The 16,268-nt window shown below is 46.3% G+C and overlaps 5 protein-coding genes across 5 annotated transcripts; 2 read left to right on the top strand and 3 right to left on the bottom strand.

Moving 5' to 3' along the window:
- Positions 1-743: 743 nt before the first annotated feature.
- On the top strand, positions 744-2,330 carry N7447_007703 (DMT family transporter; the record flags this gene model as incomplete). The annotated part of the gene is made up of 6 exons (XM_057231965.1): positions 744-866; positions 961-1,284; positions 1,340-1,345; positions 1,416-1,488; positions 1,547-1,962; positions 2,025-2,330. 6 exons carry the CDS (start codon positions 744-746, stop codon positions 2,328-2,330), a joined length of 1,248 nt encoding a protein of 415 aa, XP_057083730.1.
- A 1,781-nt stretch (positions 2,331-4,111) lies between these two features.
- On the bottom strand, positions 4,112-5,296 carry N7447_007702 (PH domain-containing protein; the record flags this gene model as incomplete). The annotated part of the gene is made up of 1 exon (XM_057231964.1): positions 4,112-5,296. One exon carries the CDS (start codon positions 5,294-5,296, stop codon positions 4,112-4,114), a length of 1,185 nt encoding a protein of 394 aa, XP_057083729.1.
- Positions 5,297-7,125: 1,829 nt separating this feature from the next.
- Positions 7,126-8,872, top strand: N7447_007701 (glycosyltransferase family 15 protein; the record flags this gene model as incomplete). Its single annotated transcript, XM_057231963.1, has 5 exons — positions 7,126-7,397; positions 7,460-7,870; positions 7,929-8,015; positions 8,073-8,478; positions 8,531-8,872. The coding sequence occupies 5 exons, from the start codon at positions 7,126-7,128 to the stop codon at positions 8,870-8,872; spliced, it is 1,518 nt and encodes a 505-aa protein (XP_057083728.1).
- A 1,719-nt stretch (positions 8,873-10,591) lies between these two features.
- On the bottom strand, positions 10,592-10,970 carry N7447_007700 (uncharacterized protein; the record flags this gene model as incomplete). The annotated part of the gene is made up of 2 exons (XM_057231962.1): positions 10,592-10,802; positions 10,888-10,970. The coding sequence occupies 2 exons, from the start codon at positions 10,968-10,970 to the stop codon at positions 10,592-10,594; spliced, it is 294 nt and encodes a 97-aa protein (XP_057083727.1).
- Positions 10,971-12,762: 1,792 nt separating this feature from the next.
- N7447_007699 (cytochrome P450) lies at positions 12,763-14,394 on the bottom strand (the record flags this gene model as incomplete). Its single annotated transcript, XM_057231961.1, has 2 exons — positions 12,763-14,040; positions 14,092-14,394. 2 exons carry the CDS (start codon positions 14,392-14,394, stop codon positions 12,763-12,765), a joined length of 1,581 nt encoding a protein of 526 aa, XP_057083726.1.
- Positions 14,395-16,268: the final 1,874 nt, after the last annotated feature.

Below are 16,268 nucleotides of genomic sequence, written 5' to 3'. Positions count from 1 at the left end.
AGCTTCACAATTGCTCTTTTCGGCAGCTTCAGGGGTTCAATCGTGCTGTGTTTCGACTACAGCAGGTTCATTCAGTGCGATCCGGGCTCATAACTGTCCACACAGGTGGTATTCCGTATTATAAGGGTCCAATCAATGGTATTCAAGTCTCTGTCTTTCTGTATCCACTATTCTGACAATTTATACTATCCTGATTACATAAGAAATATTACTGCATATTGGAGGATTAATAAATCCTCCGGTATTCCGGTATGCTGGTGCTGCATATACCAACAAGTTATGTAAACCTGAGGTTTTTCCAGGATTGCATCCATATCGACCATTATACTTATTCTACATATAGGTATAGAATAGATCCAATGCTCCCAACCCGCTGTAGACCAGGTTAGATTAAATCCAGGGAGAATTCCATGATTCGCTAGATAGCAGGGGGTGAACATGCCCCTAATATCAAATATCGGCGACTACATTTCTCCCCACCCGGGACCCTTATCTCGAGAATGCTTGGCATCTAACCCCGTGTTCTCTTCCAACACTCTTTAGGCAGGAAGTCTCGTGGCACTCATCTGCCCCGCATATATATCGCTCTTCAGGTGACAGCCCGACTGATATTCCGTCCAACTCGGAATCCTCGGCTGCAAACGTAGCGATTGCGACATCGGCAACACGGGGCTCCTGATAACACCCTGACAAGCAACGCAAATTTACCCTTTTTCACAAACCTCTCACAAACTACAATTACCATGGTCTCGGCCACTCCTGAGGTACCCGGCGTGATGCCGCTAGGGATGGCGCGGCGAACATTAGGAATCATCCTGCTCCTAGTGGTGGTTGTGCTATGGACGACCTCGAATTTCCTTGGAAGTGTATGCGCGCCCTCTTTTTTGATTCATAATTCATAACCCACAAGGCATATACTGCTGCAAACATATGGCTAATTACACATCGAATGCCATCCAGACCATCTTCGCCGATAGAACCTACCCGAAACCTTTCTTCGTCACTTATACGAATACGTCCATGTTTATGATGCCCCTCCTTATAATTGTCGCTCGTCGAACATTCGCACTTTGGCGCCATGGGAAACTCTCTAAGATCACTTCGATAAAGAGCTTTTTGAATCATTTGGATTCGCATGATCCCAAGGCCGAGGAGGAGAGCATGCTGCGCAGTGGCTCCGATGAAGAGGGTGGGCGATTCGCACAGGAGAGACAGGATCCTCCAAGTGGAAAGCTAGGGCTCAAAGCAACGGCTAGACTCAGTATTCAGTTTTGTCTTCTTTGGGTAAGCAAACAACCTTAAAGTTTGGATATATGACCAGCTGGCTAACCTATTATAGTTTACCGTATGTCGTACACCTCTTGATGTGGTATCTTATGTGTTGGAAGTGAACTAACGGAAGTGTTTCTGGATAGGCGAATTACTTTGCCATGGGGTGCCTTCAATTCACGTCAGTGGGAAGCACAACCATTCTAACTTCCACCAGTGGTAAGGATTCCCCTATCTATATATGTCCAAAATCCAATTCTCACTCTTACTCGCTTAGGTGTGTGGACCATGGTCTTCGGCGCCCTGTTCCGTGTTGAGAAATTCACTATGCGCAAATTCATGGGTGTCATAGCTTCTTTGATTGGCATTATCCTGATTTCGCGCGTAGATCTCTCTGCGTCAGACACAGGTGATGCTGGAGATGGCAGTGAGGGTTCATTCCCCCACAAGTCCACAGGGGAGATTGCTCTCGGCGATGCCATGGCGGCGTTCAGTGCCATCATGTACGGTCTTTACACTGTCGTGATGAAGAAACAAGTTGGCGACGAGTCCCGGGTAAACATGCCACTGTTCTTTGGACTAGTTGGATTCTTCAACATTATCTTTCTGTGGCCGGGTTTCTTCATCATGCACTGGACTGGAATGGAGACCTTCTCCTTGCCCGAAGCGTCGCGAGTGTGGTTCATCATTCTGGTATGACTCCCAACTCTCTTGCTCACCTTTGATTATTAGTTGACTAACCTCACATCTATCAGTCTAACGCGCTTGCGTCATTTGTCTCTGATATTGCTTGGGCTTACGCTATGCTTCTTACCACGCCGCTTATCGTGACAGTTGGGCTCAGTATGACTATCCCGCTCTCCTTGATTGGACAGATGGTCCTACAGTCACAATACTCCAGCCCCTTGTACTGGGTTGGAGCAGCTATCGTGGTCTCGTCGTTCTTGGTTGTGCAACACGAGAGTAAGCCTGAGGACGATCTTGCTACTACCGATGGAGCAGGCAGATCCTTCTCGGGCGAGTATAACAGCATTCCTGTTGAAGAAGAGGAAATGCGTTAGTTTGAGCCTAGGGAGGTTTTTGTATTTATCGCTACACACTGTAGCTTGTTCATATAACAATTTAGCATCTTTTCCGGCTACCCTTCGCTACCTAGCCGAAGGGCTGGTAGTCCCAATATAGATTATAGAGCCATTCAACAACATTCTCATTCTCATTGGCTCCACCTCCGCGCATGCATTTCATAGGTTTCGGTTGACTGTCCACATAACCAAACAACGTGTTCGTCTATTGAGGATCTTTAAGGACGGAAGGCCATACTACTGAATGGCGGTATTTTGATAATGGCTTTGGTATGTATATCCACGCAAGATTTCCGGCCGCCCTAGAGCGTCATCTTATCATTTAACGATGCTATAACGAGTACTAATGAAAGAACTAAATAAAAGATAAACATAGAAGCAAAGTGCCAAAAATGCCGCTCAAGTGACGAAAATAATAGGCCCAATGTATTAAAAAAATACGTTTTTGAAGGGATATGTGAGATACTATATGACAGTTGATAGAACTAAGTGTAATATATAAAAGTAAAGGTTAAAAAAGGAAGTATAGGCCCTATCCACGCTACGCTCTGTCTAATCCGCGGGAGGCTCTGCCTGATCTGATACTTACTCCCTATAGCTGGCATAGTACTAATAGAATCAACTAACCTTGGAATAAAACAACATAAAAGAGGACGAAGGCAGTGTATAGACCGTAAATAATAGCAAAAGTCTTGCACACGAATCCACCCATGAGTTATATATTGGCTGACTATTCTAGTAGACGTCACGTTTCTCGCATTGAGATTTAGATTCGAAAGCCGATAACTCTCACCCTATACCCCTATAGATACAGATAAAAGTTGGCGATGGCAACAGGAACGGAAACAAGAAAAAATGGAGGGAATGCGGTGATACAGCTTGCATCAAGTCGTATGTAGGAATATGTGATAAAAGTGTTAAACTGCACGAGGCGCTAATCTCGACTCCAAAGGAGTCCAAGATCCTTGGCATGCAGGCTGAATTAGGGTTTGAAGCTATCCCAAGCATGTTAGTTACTGCAAATTAACTGGGATTCTCAATCACAAGTTTCTCACGAAATTCATTCATTGGCGTCATGGATTGTATAGCCCTGAGCCATTGTATGAACCAAAGGTATGGTACCAACGTTCTGTTGAATTGAAGTCCCAGGTTATACATGGAAAAGTCGCTTTCACAAATTAAGCCTCTAGAAAATATCTCAAAAAAAAGACACCTAAACGGTGTATCTGAACTGGGAGAACCGTATCGGATTCTCTCGCTGCAAAGGGTTCAACGTAATGTTTCTCGTCGGTATTAATATTATGCACTAGAGTACTACGGCCCGAAGTAATATGATACATAATAGGTGCTCAATATAGACAATGAAATGGAAGAAGACAGACAAGGGAAAATGCCAGACTTGACAGTGAGAAGGATGGATGCACGATGAGTATGCATCGCCTCGATGAATGAAATCAAGAGACAAGGGTGTTGAAGAAATGAAAGGTAGAAAAAAAGCTGGGTAGCTTCGTGATGAGAAAGAAATCCCCTTCACCCACTGAATGTGCAACGAAGGTACTAACGCCAATCTGTGCCGTGAAGACTCCGAACTCACCACGAGACGAGTAGTCAAAACGAAATCACCAACCTGGGTATATTGAAAGAAAAGATGGAAAAGGTAAAAGATGAAGAAAGAGGGCCGCTGAGATGTGGGGAAGATGAAGCGAAGGGAATAGGAATAGGTAGAGTAATAAAACAGGCTCTACTGCGTAGAGTGAGGGTCATGATACGGAAGTTCCCATAGAAGGATCCAATCTCCTGCGCGCAGCAAGAATGCTTTTCAATGAACCTAGCCAGCGCGCGAGGGACTCTTCCTCTGGGGCGCAAAGTCGATAGGTCTTTTCTTCGGCGATGATCTGCATGCAAAAGGTCTTGGATCTCGACAGAGGGTCCACTTCTGCGGCATCAAATACTTGAGACATGGGGATGATCTTGATGGCTGCGTACTCCGATTCATCCTTGTAGAAGGCTAGACTCTTAGGTCGAAGCACAACCCAGAGTCGTTTCCATTGGCGCACGGTCCCTTGGATACGTAGCCCCTGCAGGTACCCCTGGCAGATGACCCGCTCTGGGTCACGCAGGATGCCCAGTTCTGACTGTTTGTTTGTGTCTCGGAGTATAGATGTTGACGGCCGGGGTCCTTGTTTATCCTCTGCTGGAACGGACAGTGAATTGAGGGAGCGCATAGATCGTAGGCGGCTGTTGGGTGCTGGCGCAGGTCCATCGGAGAACTCTGAAAACGAGGTCATTTCGTTGCCGGAGTAATCTTGGATGTAAGGGAGTCTCTGGGCATTTTTGCTGCGTGGGGACAATGCATGGCGTGGCTCGGGAGAGCTAGCGCAGCCAGTGTGATCGAAGTCGGAGGGATCGGTTGTCTCATCAACGAGTTGTTTGTGGATGGTGGGGGGTTCGCGCTTTTGGGTCAAAGCCAGGAAAGCTTGCTCGTCCTCGTCGCCTGGGGTCTCGGCACGGATGCGATTAATCCAGTCCTCGGCATCGCGTTCGGTCAGGGCTTCGAAGCGGTAATTCGTAGATGGAGTAAAAACACCGAAAACATGCCGCCGGCCCGATCGCGGGGACTTGACGGGCGCGACGGCGGTCACTTCAGATAGGGAAATGGAGACTCGGAGGCGAGTGGTTTCCTCGTCTTTGTATACGGAAAGGAGGTTCGGTCTGAGGACGAGGTAGGCTGCTTTCCACGAGGCGCGAAAGACATGTTTATGCTTGACTCGGCGAGAGACTTTCCCTGTCTTCAAGACTCGATCGAATTCGAAACTTCCATTTTCGTTCACAGGCGAAAAGGGATCCAAATTTCCATTATGATGCCGGAAATGAGACGAGGGGCCGGGTTCGGGGAGTTTGATCTGTTTGCCCTCAGAGAAGGGCTGAGCGAGTACTGTATTCATGTTGAGGCTTGGTGAAAGGAAAGAAAAGAAAAGGGGGAACCCCACGGTGACTCCATATAGTTATTGTCATGCGGAGAGAGGGATGATGGGGGATGACGGGGATGATCTCGGAACCAAGCCTTCTGACCCTTTGGCTTCAAAACGGGCAAGTTGGGATCTACAACGTGCATGGGAAATTATATATGTCCTGGAGTGTGGGATATATTAGCCTAACTATATTGTAGGTGAATATAAGTTGTATTCGAGCAATAAACACTGTATACGTAATCCTAGATATGTAGGTATGTAAGTGGGCACAGGCGAAGATATAGGAAAAAAAAAAAAATCAAAACACATTTATACAAATTTATGTAAAATACAAAGGGTCCAGACCTTGGATGAGACCCATTAAATTTGCAATTAAATTGGATTCCTTTTAAATTACATAAATTACACTGTATAACTATGTATCACTTGCAGAACTTATGATTTTAACGCCGTAGACAGAGGTATGTACCCAGTACCTGCATATACGCCCCTGTGAGTACAAAATATCTTGTACCAGGTACTTCACTCAATAATAGGCACAAACAGAGGCTGAATCCGAGCAGATGACAGGGTTAGACGTGCCGAGGAAATCATTACAGGCGCTAATTTCGGGTCTAACGGGGGCAGTTTGGACCCTCGATCGTCATGCGCTAAGTCTAGAGATTGTATTGGCTACTCCGTACATACAGATGCGTCAAATCGACTCAGGACTCTGACAGCTTTCAAGTTATCACGGTCAATGTGAAGACCAGCCATATAAACTCTAGGCATGCCAAACAATATCTTTTCATATTCATCACAGTGTATACAATATGCGCAATTGCCCCATAGGGCCGAAAAATTGTGGGTCAAGTCAAGTGGACTACGTACGCATGTATATTGTATACAATAAACTGGACGGAGTACTATCGCATATTCCTGGGGGACTCAAGTAGAGTTTGTACAAAGTACAAAGTACACGAGCACAAGCATAGATAGTTCTAGATGAAATTAAAATCTCAAGCTTTCTTCGTTAGCTTAGGGGCTAGTACGGTACGCTGCCGTTTAAAATCACCTGGCCCCTAGACGCCAGAAGCCAATCACGCTTCCGGTACAAGAACAAAGGACGCGCAAGAGAGCACCAAGTCCGGGACAATCTAAAATGTAGGGGATACTCTACAAATAAATAAAGGCAATACTAAAAAGATATATGAAATATAGAAGAAGCAAAGGACAATCGCACACAAAAAGAATATTACCATAAATACCATATAATACTGGCTATACCGCCACTGCACCGCAACTAGGGGCAAAAATAACCGTCTCGGGGTGACAAGAGGCCACCGGACTTCGCCAAGACCAGGGAGGCGCAAGCAACCTTTTGGAACCCATCCCATCTTCCCATTCCCCATCCGTCTTCTTTCTTCATCACCCTCAGTTGATGTCCCCAATCTCTCCTCTGTGTACCTTGCTGTTCACAGTTGCCCGCGTTGCTCCCGACGCTCTCCCCATCTATTTACCGTGGGACTGAGAAAGTTGGGGGAGGAAAGGAGGCATTCCTCCGGCCACTCGTTTTGCTGTCATTTTCTCCATTTTCAAGCGAGATCTTTCGACTTTCAGATCTTCCTGTGATCCATACGGTCCAAACTTGATTTGATCGTGTGCTCATCACTTTTTTTTTAACCCCGATCAAGACACATTCATCTTCTGATCACACCTCCGACACGATTTCTCCGCTATCTCCCTAACGGCCCCGTGCTGTCGCTTTGGCCTGACAGCTTGACCTCTACTGTTATTCGTGGGGTCTCACGACAATCGCACTCATGAGCTTCATCCAACGCATTACGAAACGGCTGCCCAGCGCGCCGAGTCTGCCATTGGAAGATGCTCCAGCCGAGAAAGGTCGCCTCCATCCTAGATTCGCCTTTTTCCGACGGAGGATTCGCCTGAAGGGGAACTCGTCTATTTCTATACCCCTGGGTCTTGTTTTACTATTTCCATGCCTTGTAATTGTCCTTATTCTGCTCCTCTTTGTCCGACACCCTGCCTCTCCCGGGGGGATCCTAATTCCAGCGGGCACTCCGCCTTCTATCCGGTTCGTATCGCCCTGTCAATCCATGGTCGTGTGTCCGATGGCTAACCTCCTGCGCTTTACAGAAAAATCAGCGAAAAGCACGATAAAGTCTTTGCTACGGGCTGTATGCCTATTGAGCCCGAGCAAATCGCAAAGGCTCCCCGCGCCAACGCCGCATTCGTCGTCCTTGCTAGAAATAAGGAGTTGGATGGTGTGATCCAGTCGCTCAAGTCGATTGAGAGACACTTCAACCGGTGGTGGCACTACCCCTATGTTTTCCTCAACGATGGTGACTTCGACGAGGACTTCAAGGCAACGGTCAAGAACTACACCAGCGCAGATGTTGAGTTCGGCAAGATTGACAACAGCATGTGGGGCTTCCCTGATTGGGTTGACCATGAGGTTGCCAAAGAGGGCATCAGGAAGCAGGGTGATGCCGCCATCATGTACGGTGGAATGGAAAGCTATCACCACATGTGCCGATTCTACTCAGGGTGAGTCTTCAATGGTTGATTTAGGACAACTTGGATTATAAAGCTAACTCTGCGATAGACACTTCTACAAGCACCCTCTGCTGATGAAGTACGAGTGGTACTGGCGTTTGGAGCCCGAGATCAAGTACTTCTGCGACATCACTTAGTACGATACCCACCGTGGCATGTTTTTTTTGGTCAATCTGCTGACTTGTTACTTTAGTGATCCATTCCTCAAGATGGCCGAGGCAAACAAAACCTACGGCTTCACAATTGCAGTGAAAGAGCTTCGCGAGACTGTCCCCAATATCTTCCGGTATGCGGCTGCTTACAAGCGCAAGAACAACCTCAAGTCCAAGGGTCTGTGGGAGATGTTCCTAGAGCAGCCAGCGCAACCAGAAACTCCTCCCGAGGAAAAGAAGGACAAATTGCCAGATGAAATTCTGCAGACTGACCCCGGTGACCACCATCTGAAGGACGTGGACCCAGAGGCCATGGAAGGCGAGAGCTACAACATGTGCCATTTCTGGAGCAACTTCGAGATTGCCCGTCTAGATTGGTTCCGCAGCAAGGAGTATGAGGACTTTTTCACCATGATGGACAGAAGTGGAGGATTTTGGAATGAGCGGGTATGTTATATTATGTCTTTCAACCCTACTGGATCTTTACTGACTGTACTAGTGGGGTGATGCTCCTATTCACTCTCTCGCCGCTGGTGCTCTCCTCGCGCCTAGTGATATTCATTACTTCCGTGACTTCGGCTACCGGCACACTACCATTCAGCATTGCCCAGCCAACGCTCCGGCACGCCAACTCACCCGTATCCCTTACCTCGAGAAGACCACCGATGACGAGAAGAAACGGATCGAGGAAGACGAGTACTGGGCGAACCCTGATCAAGTCAAGGAGAACGGTGTCGGTTGCCGATGCCGCTGCGACACTGACATTGTCGATGTCGAGGGCAAACAAGGCAGCTGTCTCCCCGAATGGGTGGAAGTGGCTGGTGGCTGGGCCTCGCCATAGATATTGACACTTATGCCGGAGTGCTCAGTGCTTGCCACATCTTCCTGCGTCTCCTTTTCCCCGGTCTATTTATTCGGCTGTGTGCATCTCTTAGGCCCACTCTTAGGAGTTTCCAGCTGGAGCTTGCATGTATTGTTGGTCACGGGGTTTCCTTTCTGGCGTTTAACGGATCTGATGGCTTTTTTTATTATCGGAAGATGGTGTCACCATTTCCATCATCACTGTTGACACATTCATCGAGCATGCTGTGCCACTAGAATTGGCTGTTGTGATTCATCTCTTGGTTGTATTTGGAAGAAAATGTGGGCGTCGTCAGCAGTGGAACATTGGTATCGTACATTGTGGGATTCCGAGGCCATCTCAAATGGTCTCGGACAACCCTTGTATCCAATGTTCTCGCTAGTTTCCCTGGAACTAGATTCCATCGCTATATTTTCTGTTCTACCAAGAGCACAGCTTCAATCTCGGTGGTAAGAGACCATTGATCCGGGGGCTGGGCCCAAAGCAACTCCCGCCGTCTACTTTGACGTGTATCTTCGCGTCTTTTTTCCCCTTCCCATCCCCGTGTGCGCAGTTTTTGTGGTCTTCCAGCATGCATTTATGAAATGTACATACCTTCCCCCTCTCCCCACCCGTTCTTCAATCCGTGGCATCCATCCACGGGTTGTTTTTTCGCATTGCCCACCCTTCACCCTCGCAAATACCAGATCGAGCATGGTTGTCTATAGAGTATGGAATAATCACCAGGTGAATTACGTGAAGAATGATATCAGTATAATGCACTTTATTTCTTCGAATTTTACTGTGACTTGAATATTCCAATAGAGCTGTAGTTCCAGCTGTACTATTCACAGGTTCAAGTAACGCAAACACATGTATCATTGCCTCGAGGGGCATGCTTAGATCTTGTGCTCAACATCTCGGTTGATGGCAAGGTTGTCTCGCAAGGACGGGGTGGAGGCGGCCATGGACATCGTGTTTGCGCCGAGGCTAGGTGGGAGCAGACAAAATTGGATATATATATAATTATATTGTTTGGTCTTCTGTTCAGAATTCATAATCAAGATTCGCATAAAAAATGTTCCATGCACTTAAGTAGCTCAATGACTAGACAATACCAGGCCTGATATACCGACTAGACCGATGAATATCCAAGATGATGACGCACCAAAGACTGAACCCACCCCCATCACTGTACTACCATGCCATTGCTCCCGGTCTCCATGTAAGCGGTTGCATGACTTGTAGTACTGGCACCATTCCCAGTCGTATTGGTTGTCGTGATATAGTTGGTAGGGTGTACAGTAACAGCGTGCATACCTGTGATGTAAGTCTAAGTGAAACCGGCTCTGCTGATAGGGGTAGAAGCAACACCCTCAGTGTTATAAAGAGCCTTGGTACCGTTCTGCGGAAATTCGCCAGGGTTGGAGGTTCTATGCGTACCATTAGCATCCTGTGATCTAAAGCCTAGGTCCACGATACAATAGTAATTGTCGAAGTAAGTCACATATATCCCAATCAACCTGATTCAGTATTCTGCTAGACTAGTAGTCGATATCAAGAAGGGAGGGATTGGTGTTCGGACATGTGCTATAGATCCCATGTAGAATTTATTAAGCCCTTTCCAAGAGTTTAAAATTATGACCTAGCTAGCGGTTCTACGTAAGTTAATCAAACAGCACACTCTACGCCTTGGGATAGTCAATTCGAGAACTAGAATCATTGCCAATCCGGTGAAGAGTCGTCATATTGTCGTAACATGCCAGGAGTTGATTCTCGATCTGAAGCTTCTTCCTGCGAGTCCTTCTGATATTGCATGAGCATTGTCTGGCGGCCAAAAGGAATATTATTAAGATATTCCTTTTGGTAAAGAGAGAGGAAGACTTCTACAGTCTGCTGGTATTCACAGGAGTAGATGTTGTGAAGAGAGCTGCGTTTGATGGTTCAAATATTGAGTTGTAAACACTAACTTACTTCCAACAGCTGGATGCAATGCAATCAATTTGACTACCTACCCTCTAAGCTCCAAAGAGAGTAATGCAGCCACCGGGGCAACCCTGGGCGTTTTAAGACCCTGCTTTCCAGTGGTCAATTGCATTTCCCGCTGAGCCGTATATAATGTCACCCATGGCAGGCAGTATAGCTCAATAAATCATAAATTATAGTTCGTTATTGATCGGAAAGAAGCTCATAGGATAGATTAAGAAAGATATAACTTCGCAAATATACAAAAATTTATAACTATTCCTACCTGACTAAGGTAAGAGGACCAACCATGGCAAGAAGACCGAATGGAATTAAGACAGACACTAGGCTAAACGGTCTATTGTTCACACACGAAGAACAAAAAAATAGTCGCGCCCGGGATCGAACCGGGAACCTTCTCGGTGCACTAATGTGAGCGAGACGCCATGACCATTAGGCCACGCGACTAGAGATAAGATTTATGTTCGATCTTGGGAAACTCGAGCTAGGAGCTCCCTCGAACCATATCGTGAGGGAGATGTATGTATTAGAACACGACTAGAGTGCAGGTTTAAGACATTGCTCTCTAGTCTTTCTAGTGGCCAACTACATATACATTTTTAAAGCCACTTGTAGTCGTTATAGCCTGATTGTAAACTTTAGTATATACATCCATGGATTAGAAAGAAGCTTATAAAATGTAGGCTCAGGGTTCGTTAAATCGATCCAAGTCTTCTCATATTTAACTAACTGTTGAAAAGCCAGTGGTTTTGGGTATGCTTGTTGTCCAGCACATGCTCTTCTCTCCCATTGTGGCCAAGAAAGACATGTTCTATAAAAAATGTTCTTCCTGGCAAGATAAATGGCCAATTAGTGCGGAAACAGAATGGATCAGGTTCAGAACAAATGCTAGGCTAGACTACTATTGTTCACACACAAAAGAATAAAAAATAGTCGCGCCCGGGATCGAACCGGGAACCTTCTCGGTGCACTAGTGTGAGCGAGACGCCATGACCATTAGGCCACGCGACTTGATTAATAATCTATTTAGATTACAATAGATATATCACTTAAACAACTTGAGGCAACAAAAGGAAATAATTCCAGGTTTTGTAAGCAAGTGACCAGCCTGCCCGAACATACAACACTACATAGTGTGATATTCTCTACACATGCTATATCTCAAAACCCTTTTCGTTTTATATTCCAAAGTCTCTTGTAGATAACTGTTGATAAATCTTATTAAAACTCTTTAAATATCAGTCTCAAATAAATATTCTACGCTGGAATATTATGGCATCGAAAATTACGTTCTGTGAGTTACCTGCAAGGTTCTCAAAGAGGCTGGATGTCATCTCTCTCACAAGAATAAAAAACAGTGCAAACAATATCGAAAGTCGCGTGGCCTAATGGTCATGGCGTCTCGCTCACACTAGTGCACCGAGAAGGTTCCCGGTTCGATCCCGGGCGCGACTATTTTTTTGGTCGTATCTAAGTTGTTGCCCAAAAGTATATTTTGCCAATGCCAATTGGATAGCACTGTAGCGCTGTAGCTGTCGGTGTTGTCGGCCGAGCTTGCAGGTGGGCGGGCTCATGCTAAACGCTATCCATCATATCTATGCATAATCAATATTTTTTGCAAGGAGTAGATTTTAATGGACCAGATGTAAATAATGTACATGTGAGCTCGGTTCGAAAGTTCCAAGCATCATTGCAACAGGCTATTTTACTTCAGCCATCCGATTTAAGCGTTTTTGCAGCGTATCTACCTTTTCATTGATATGTACTATAAGAAACGGATTGTAGTGCCCACCTGCCTCCGGCGTAGCAAGACCGACTATTTGCGCGCGAGTGGTACTCAGATCAAGCAAGCTTCATGATTGTACATTTGCGTATAGTGAGAGACAGAAAGGGAGTAGGGCTCGCTACAACTTAGCAAACTCTGCCCCAATTTGGTTGAGCATGGCCACATGATCCTTGCCATAAGTGTCACCATTTTTGGCAATTACTTCACGCACCCAAGGCCCACGAGGGTTAAACGAAGCTTTGAAAGGCAGGGCTCGCATAACCAGGCCATACGTACATGCAGAAGGGTCAACGACGACGGGCTCGCCCGTCTCTTCAGACAGACCAGCCTTGATATCATATGACCATATCAGCCGGGCAACGACGATCCAGATAAAATTGCGGGCGAAATACCGCCCAGGGCAGGCCCGCCTTCCGTAACCAAAGCCGGAAGCGGGGAGGCCTTTGAGCTGTTTGCCGTCCTTTTCGAGCCAGCGATCCGGTATGAAATCGTCGGGGTCTGGGCCGAACAAGGACTCTTCTCGGGAGATTGTCCAAACGCTCGGTACAATAACAGATCCCTTGGGAATGGTATATCCATTGTAGGTAGTCTCTTCCTTGTTCAAGTGAGGGACCCCCTCGGGGGCAACGGGTCGCCAACGGAATATCTCTTCGACAATCGCGGTGATGTACGGCAGGCTGGGCTTGTCATCTAGGACTGGGAGTCGGTCATGACCGATAACGGCATCCAGCTCTTTGCGTGCCTTGGCAACAAAGCCCTGGTCTTGCGTGACACAAGCCACTACAAACCAGACTAAGCTGTCTGTAGTTCCGTCTAATGCGGCATCGATCATGGTACCAAGCTCAAACGCCAGCTCGTTCATGGGCATATCCAAGCCATCCTTTTCGACGGTCTTCTTAAGATGTTTTGATATATTCCATGTGTCAGACTCCAGGCCCCGCCGGAAGTTTTTGTCACGCAGATCATGCTTGGTCGTATAGTGATTTTCCGCCTTTGCCTGCCATGGGGCCAAGAAGCCGGGCAGGTTATTAAGCACGGGGAACTGGTCGACAATGTGCGCGCCAACCTGAACAAACTGGGAAAACTCATCGTTAAGTTTAACAACGGTGCGAAGAACCGGGTCATTGTAATCTTTGACACGGAAGCCATATAGCAACGTATGTATGATACTAGCGACTGCGCGTTGAAAATGTCCATGAACCTCAGCGCCAGCGCCGCCGGCATTTTCTAGGAGATCATGTATCAATTGCTCTGATTCTAGAGTCTGGAGAGGGAGATAGGCGGCTGCCGGTGTCGCGTTCAACACCGAGACCTGTAGCCTCTGATGCTGTCGGAATTGTTCGGTGTAATTCATCATGAGAATGTTGAGTCCTTTCAAGGCCAGCTCCGTTGCTAACTATAGTTTGGATTAGCTCATGTTCCACGGAAAGTTCGAGGAGAATCTTACAAAAAGACGAGGTCGGTCTGAAAATGCAGTTCCACGCTTCGCTAGGAGTTCGTGGGCTACTTCAGACGTAGACAAAATGATGACGTGCTGTCCAAGCATATTGAGGTGAACAATAGGACCATACTGCTTGCTCCATTCGCGATATGTGAGCCAGCCGTGGGACTTGGGAGCTTGGTGGACATTGCCGATAATTGGCAGTGGCTTGGGGCCTGGCGGCAAGGGCAAAGACGTCGATTTACGCCGTGTGACTATATAGGCGCCTATAAGCAGCCCGGCGATGGCTATGATTGTTGCTGGATACATCGAAATTGAAAGAATAACCAACCAGATTTAGAGTGTCGATGGAAGTAGGTTTAGTTACCCTGCATGGGTTGGAGGAGAAGATAAACCAGAAGGCAGGCAATCATGGCCCCTGTCCAATTTGGCGAGCTGACAAGCAACCCCCGGAGCTGAGATGTATTCTACGAGCCTCATTAGGCATTGGGGCAGTTAATTGGGTGAAAATCAGCGGCGCGCCTGTGATTGGCGCATCAGTAAGACGCCACATATCTCATCTCAGCGCAATAAATGGCCAATTTTGACCAAGTGCTGACACAGGAGAAATATTGAAGGCCAAAGTCAGGAGGATATTCATTGGACAAAATTTTGAATATTCAGGTGTATAGACAACCCGCTTTCCTTCCCGCCAACATTTCAGATTGGCAACCGTGAACTACCCGTGAACTACCCGTGAACAACCGATTAGTTATATATATATATATATATATATATATATATACATGGTCAAATCCAAATATATTTTTAACCGCCAAGCATAATATTAGGCAGAACCATGAAAGTAATAAAAACCAAGACATTTTCGGTATATAAAGTTCATGTGTTTTCAGCTGTCGAATTGCTGATGACTCGAATACCTACATGGGCTTTTATGTCCTGATTTAGATACCACTCTGTATCTAACCTACTATCATGTAGGTACACATGAATAACCTTGGAGTGTGTTGTGGATCAAGTTTGATTTTAATTAGAAAGAGAACTAGCTATAGGTCTGTACTTTTAGACTAGTTATAGTTATATACAATGTTACCTTAGTTGTTGTAACCAAGGAATTTTGGCACCCCCACAGCCACAGTCCACGTTGCTTTGCATTTCTTGTCCAATGATAGGCAAAGAAGTCTTATTGGCAGTAGGGGAACTCGTTAGCCCTTCTAGGCCCCCAAGGATCCGATGGCGTAGAAACAGCGAGAAAAGTGGCTCGCGATCGTTACATGCGGAGTCTCATAGCTGAACGTTGATTGCAGCATCGTACTTGGCATGTGCGCTATATATAATGTTGTCTCAGTATTGAAGGTTCGAAGAGGGGTAAGTCGGTCCAACACAAAACCAAATACACTCCAATCATCAACGTGAAGCTTTGGAAGGTGGCTGAATTTAGACCAAAGCTGTAGTGCAATAAGGCTAACTGTACGGAGTAAGTGTGCATAGAACACTCGCCGATCCCACAAAGGGCCGGGGCACCAAGGCAGATGGGTGGACAATGGCTCCAATTGGATTCATGTCCATGCTTTCCATTATATCGATTGAGCCGGATCATCAAACATATACAATTGTTGGCCGCTAGAGGTTCCAATTGATAGTCTCTCCGGAGAGGGCCTGAATTGAACAAATAAACCGCCGAATGAATTGATCTCGGCTGCAGAGCAGAATCCAACCCTCCCAATCTAAAGTTAGTATATCTTGATAGCAGCGGGGCATTTTCCCTGTTTTTACCCTAGCTCAGAGCTAGACAGGTCAGGAAGGTGTCATTAGAATACAGTTGGTGGCTTTATATCATGCACAAGTGGATAGCCTAAGCGCTAATACGCTACAGTTTAATATATGACGTATATATACTTCCTATAATTGCAGATAATATGTAACTGCTTATTTGGTACTATGCCCTACGTATGTGGTATTTGGATATGGATTCACCACCTTAATTGAGAGCGAGTACTACAAAGTTTTATAGATGCCCCGAAGAGTTAACATATATCTTAGAATTGGGAGATTAGCAGTAAAACAATATGCCAGTCTGACCTGCATGTGGTAATATTGCAATGGAGACCATATTCCCAATCAGAAGGCTCTAGGTATTAGTGCTTGGGGGCGAAAAACCAGGTACCAAAGACACCCTAGCC

This window comes from Penicillium robsamsonii (assembly GCF_028829455.1).
Source record: "Penicillium robsamsonii strain IBT 29466 chromosome Unknown utg000004l_segment0_segment0, whole genome shotgun sequence".
Classification (NCBI taxonomy): Eukaryota; Fungi; Ascomycota; class Eurotiomycetes; order Eurotiales; family Aspergillaceae; genus Penicillium; species Penicillium robsamsonii.
The sequence above is the reverse complement of the archived record's forward strand: the minus strand, read 5'-3'. Positions and strand labels throughout refer to the sequence as shown.